We start from the raw sequence: 6,000 nt of genomic DNA on the forward strand, positions 1-6,000 counted from the left end.
TCATTCACATTTAATTTTCATCATTTCTCCCCAGTTTGCATATTTTGTACATATATGCTATTCAAAGATTAGTTAACATCCCAAACTAATCTTTGGCCTGACTGAGCAGTGTTACAACAGTATAAGATTATTTATTTTTAAATAGGATTACAAATCATGGAGATTTTTTAATTCTTTATTGCCAAGTGGTAGAGACATTTTGCTAATGAATTGCTGGCTTGTCTCCTTTTGTTTATGATATCACCTATCTTAACTATATAACGGACTGCGGTGACAGAGGTTATAGCATCGTGATTCACAGAATCTTGATTTCAAGTAGGGAGTAGTCAACAATATAATGAATTATGAAGAGATCCTGTTCAATAAACATTCAGGGATAGAAGTAGTAATGCAAAGACAAGAGGAGAATAATTCTGGTTTAAACCAGAACTTGTTAATGAAAATCATTCATTTATAATAGGTTATGTTCTGTTCTAAATACATAGCCATATCTCTTGTTGGTATTTTGGGGGGACAGGGGAGTGGAGGGAGAATGGAAAGAAGACCGCAAGAGAAAGAGATGTAATCATCACTGTGACCAGTTCAGCCAAAGCCCCTGTTCAGCATATAGCAGTCACCTTAAATGTTAAGAGATGAAAAAAGTAAAATTAGATTACTCCAGTGCTACAGTGTGAATCAGTCACACATCCTTACTTGGGTAAGAAAGCTTAATTATGTTAACCTGTCCTCAAAAGGTTATTAGAAATGGAGGTGGAGAGCTCAGAGATGGACATCAAGAACAATCAAAGAATGGAAATACTTTATATGGAGAGAGTGAAAAAACAAAATCACCCATCCTAAAAATAGGTAGGATAGAAAACCAGTGAATAACACTGGGAAGGTAGATAAGCCTATTCATATTTTCTTACAATACTGGAATTAAATTAAAAGGCAGCAAATTTCAAGGCAAGAGAAACAGCAACAACGAAAAAATAATCCCACCCTTTGATACTCAGTTAAAGTCTGTATGTGGATTTCATTGCTACAAGATGCTTTGCAGCATTCAGATAACTGCTAGCCATTATAGAAGTCAGTAAATAAAGAGCACTGGAGCAGGGGCTTCTTATACAGAAATTATAGTTCTGAAATAATTAATATAAACTGTGATGCTCCTTGGCATGAAACAACCTCCAGTTATTGTGGGAAACTCTTTTGAAAGACTGTTTCTTTGCAGAAACCTAAGGCAGAGTTCTTTCCAAAAACTTTCTGAAGTAGACAGTCAAGGCTACTGTTGGATATCAGACTTGATAAACTACTTCTACAGAGTAGTTAGGAAGTTCTTCAATGTCTGCTAATTGCATTGAGTTGTAATGGAAACAATCCCCCTCTAGATGCTAAAATTATTGGCATGGATTTAGGCTGTGGAAGAGGGAAGTTACAGGCTGCAACTTACTTTAGAATGGGACCTGCACAGAATACAGGAATCTGTTAGCCTTCCTCTGCAGAGGAGAGCTTAGACGTGGGCAAATGTGGGATCTCAGGTGCGGCCTTAACATGAGAAATGAATGCCTAAGATCCTCTTCTGCAGTCTGTATACACCTCCTTATTGCTCCAGTGCCTGTATCTTTTGGAAGGAACTAAATGTCAACGAGCATAGCTTCGTTTTTAAGAGGGCAGAAGACATTTTTTTAAAAAGCAAATATTTGAAAGCACTTCTTCCTTCAAACAACACACTCTTTGTCAAAAGCGGTTCTGTTAGTTGAAATGGAGCTGTTCTGGGATTGTCCTAGAATAATGATGATAAAACCCTAATAAGCTATAATGCCTGCGCCTTCTCTGATCTGGTAAAACTCGGCTGAACTCAGTGAGGTTACACCGGCACCAGCTCCGGAATAATCAGCTCAAATCTAGCTCTTGTATAAAGCAGTTTAAAGACATACGTTGCAGACTTTAAAGCGGCTGCAGAGGCCCCGCTCTTTGTCCGGAGCCACAGCGAAGGTACACGGTCTAGCTCCAGCTTTGTTCTGACAGCCGGGAAGCTACCCGGGGGCACCACCGGGCACCCGGGCTGGGGCAGCGGCAGGCAGCACGCACTGCTCCGGCGGGCTCCTTCGAACCGGAGAGGCTGCGAGGCTTGCGCTCGCCTCCCTCCGCGCTTTTAGCGTGCCTACAGCTCATTTCCAAGGGACCCGGAGGAGGCGAAAGGGAGCCCTGGCGGAACCGCTGGCGGCAGGTCCCCCGCGCCGGCGGCCGCGGGCAGCGGCGCGGTGCCGGTCGCCCGCCCCCCCCGGAGTGCGGGGAGCGGCGGGAGTGAGGGCAGGGCGGGCGGCGGGGCGCCGGGGGTCTCACCTGTCGATACTTATCACGCAGAGAGTCATGATGGAGGCCGTGCAGCACATGACGTCCATGGCGATGAAGACGTTGCAGAAGAGGCGCCCGAAGATCCACTCGCCGCCGATGAGGTCGGTCACGCTGACGAAGGGCATGACGGCCAGGGCCACCGAGAGGTCGGCCAGGGCCAGCGAGACGATGAGATAGTTGGAGGGCTGCCGCAGCTTCTTGACGAAGCAGACGGAGATGACCACCAGGCAGTTGCCGGCGACGGTCAGCAGAGTGATGAGGGAGAGGACGGCCCCGATGACAACTTTCTCCACGTTGCCGTAGCTGAGGATCTGCTCCCCGCACTGGGAGTCGTTGGCGGGGAGGGGGCTCGCCGTGGGCAGCGCCGACGGGGGGGGCGACGGGCCCAGCTTCGCCAGGCTGCGCGGGGGCCAGGAGCCGGCGATCATCCTGCCGCCGCTCAGCGCCCGCGGGTCCTCCAGGACCGCGGCCCGGAGGTTACCGTAGAGGTGGCTGCCGTTGCTCCAGGACCGCGGCCCGGAGGTTACCGTAGAGGTGGCTGCCGTTGAGGGCGAGGACCGTGCCGGCGTGAGCTGCCCATGAAGCCCCGCCGCCCGCCGGCTCTCCCCGCCGCCCGGACTGCTCGGGCTCCTCCTCGGGCGCCCGGCGCCGCCCGCCCCCTCGCAGCCGGCGGAGCGGCCCGCCGGGGGGGCCCAGCCTTCAACTTCCCCCGGAGCCGCCGGGCTCGCCCGCGGCGCTCCCCGGGCGGCCGGCGGGCGGGCGCGGCGCCATCGCCCCCAGCCCGCGGGGCGAGGGGCGGGCGGGCGGGGGTGGCGGCCGCTCCCCGCCCACCCGCGCCCACCGCCCGCTCCCACCCGCGGCCGCTTTCCTCCGACGGCGGCGGGGGACGGGGTGGGAGCCGCTCCGCCCCCCCCCCCCCCCCCGCTCCCTCCCTCCTCCCCCTCTGAGCGGCAGCTGGCGGGGAGCCCCCCTTCGCCACGGCCCGTCTGCGCTGCGGCCGCGGGCGCCGGTCCCTCCTCCGGCTTCTCCTCCGCGGCCGCCCCAAGCGGAGGGGGGCGCTTCGGGACCCCCCTACATCATATACGTATACTTCATCGTATACATCGTATACTTCATATACTTCATATACATATACCTACAGGGATATACAGGTCGCACCCGAGAAGCTGCGGGCGGGTGGACGCCTCGAGCAGAAGCGCCCGCCGGCTGAGCTGCTCCGGCCGGAGGCGGTGACAGCCTCTCGGCGTGCCCGCCGCCATGCAGCCCGGCTTCTAGATCGGCGGGTTCAGACCCGCCTCCCTCTCCGCTATCGGAACGCGCGTGCTGAAAGATTCGGGTCCGGCAGGACCCCGGCTGCTGCGTGGGGAGTTAACAGCGGCCGCTCTTGTGAGATCTACCCCCACCCACACAGTCATCTCTGAAGTATTTCTTCGGATCTTCAGGCTCGCAGGTTCTCCTTCCTGCTAAATTAACGTGAACCCCATTACCTATTTTTTCTCTTTTATTAATATTTATTTTAGCATTATTTTCAATTTATTCACTGTTCCATGTGTACTCCTTTCAGTAAAGTTAAAACCAACAACAGAATCCCATCGCTTTGAATTACCTGCTTTTCCCGCAGATTCCTTGAACTCTTCTTGGATACTAGCCCATTTCTGGGACGCACTAGCTTTCTCCCTTCTTTTAAGTCGTAGTCTTGCCTCCAAGTGGGGTGAAAACTAACTGTCCCAATAGCCACTCACCCATGGGATGCCAGCAGAAGATTACACCTCTTGCTATAGCAACAGGCTAGACAGTAAGGATTAAAAACAGGAAACACCTGCTCCTGAGTGTCCCCTTATATTTCCAACAAGGCACAGAAGCCAGATGAACTAGAGAAAGAGAGAAAATGAAAGGAGGACTGTGACTCCAGATGTATTGGTAACCACGAAGCAACGGCAGCAATAGCTGAATGAGGTCTTGCAGGTAGCAATGCTGTAGCAAGTTTTATTTAAGTATGCACCAGATAGAGGGAAGAGCCCTGTGTGTGGCCCAGCAGTAAGAGAGGCTGCAGTATGAGCTCACATCATACACACTTAAAAATCTGCTTTGAAGAAAGACCTAACAAGTACTCGGCTATCGGAAAAAAAACTCATCTGACACTCATAGGCACTACAGAAACATAAATCCATAGTGACTGAGGCTTCATACTTGGCTCACAGAATTTCTTGTTTTTAATGAAATCTATTCTGTCAGCATCACCGGTTCTCGAAAGCAGGCTTTCCATCATATGTGACTCTGCATTGGCCCAGCTCCCCTGTGAGCATGCATGGGACTGAGGGGTTGGGGTCAGATGTGCCTGACACAATCTGAGCACAGGCAGAGTCTCCTTGGTCAGAAATGCAGCAGGCAGTGAGCAGGGTTTGGGAGTTCAGTTGTTTGCTTTCCCTTCCACCCCCACATCTTGATTTGACTAAGATAATAAAATAAGCAAGTTTTACGTGGTAAGAATGAGATCTAGTTGGGCAGCTCTTTGACCATTATCAAGGTGAAAGTGCTTTCCTATTCAGTCACCTATTTTCCTATACTTCGTTAGTCTCCTCACTGTGTCCACTCACAATAAAAGCTTTCCCTGTTTAACCACCCAGAATGTGTTCATGAGCCTTGAGCTTCAGGTGACTTACCCCTCCAGGGTGATAAAGCAGGTACTTTGTCCCTCCTCCCCAGCTAAGCAAATATTAGGAAGAAAAAGCTCTTTAGAAATGGCAAGGGTACGTCAAAATAAGTTAAAGCATTAAGGCAAAACGTGGAGAAAGGTAAGTATTTCCTTGTTGTGTGAATATGTTTTTTAAAAATAGTGTCTGAAGTACAGCTAAGGAGATAGGGACTGAGTAAATTTTCATCAAAATAGATTCATATCATAAAAGCTGATAACATTGTACAGTTTAATACTCACTGTAAAAGCAATTTTTCAGTTACTTAAAATGTCACTAAGGCAGAGCAAATTATAATCTGGTGCTTCCTGCAAATGTGTTGACACAGTTCATTAAATCAGTCATTCTTCTTGACAGCTCTTCAATACATTTCTGGAACGTGACTCTCTAAGTGTACTCAGTGGATGATACGCAGGATCATTTGCTTGTTACTCTTACCCATTCCAACCTGAAAGGAGGATTTTTAGCCTCATCTTTTGCTCTGTACCTTAAATTCCCATACAGTTCATTGGAAGTTAATCACCTGATTTCTTTCTTTCTCAAAGGTCATATGTTACCATTCTTTGTATTTACTCTCATAATCTTATCTTTGAAGAGACAAACCAATTTAAGTCAATTTACATACCATTATAGAAAGGGGTTTACATACTACTGCAGAGAAAACATGAAACTTTGGCAAGATGAAGCTGCTGATACCTCTCTAAAATCTTTTCCTTGAAAGCTTTTCACTAGGACACACCTAGAATAACATTCCAGTTTGCAGGGCTGGACTGAATCTGGTGAGGTGCTTTCCTTGAGGGCTTTAGAGGCTTTCACATCCCCAGTGTCTGGGAAAGAAAACATCCGTCCATCACTCCATGAGACTACACCTATGTATTTAAAATAATGATATATTAAGGTAGGAGTTGATCATTCCAAGTGTACACCCTGCTTTTGTCTTCAGTGACCCTATTTACAAGTTCTAACA

At 49.2% G+C, this 6,000-nt stretch overlaps 1 protein-coding gene across 1 annotated transcript in view; it reads right to left on the reverse strand.

Moving 5' to 3' along the window:
• HTR7 (5-hydroxytryptamine receptor 7) overlaps positions 1–2,835 on the reverse strand; it is a 40,393-nt gene extending 37,558 nt beyond the window's left edge. The window contains exon 1 of the mRNA XM_069796595.1: positions 2,329–2,835. Within this exon, the coding sequence (XP_069652696.1) occupies positions 2,329–2,768 (440 nt within the window). The 5' untranslated portion in view covers positions 2,769–2,835. The remainder of the gene's footprint in view (positions 1–2,328) is intronic.
• Positions 2,836–6,000: the final 3,165 nt, after the last annotated feature.

This window comes from Haliaeetus albicilla, chromosome 11 (genome assembly GCF_947461875.1).
Source record: "Haliaeetus albicilla chromosome 11, bHalAlb1.1, whole genome shotgun sequence".
Classification (NCBI taxonomy): domain Eukaryota; kingdom Metazoa; phylum Chordata; class Aves; order Accipitriformes; family Accipitridae; genus Haliaeetus; species Haliaeetus albicilla.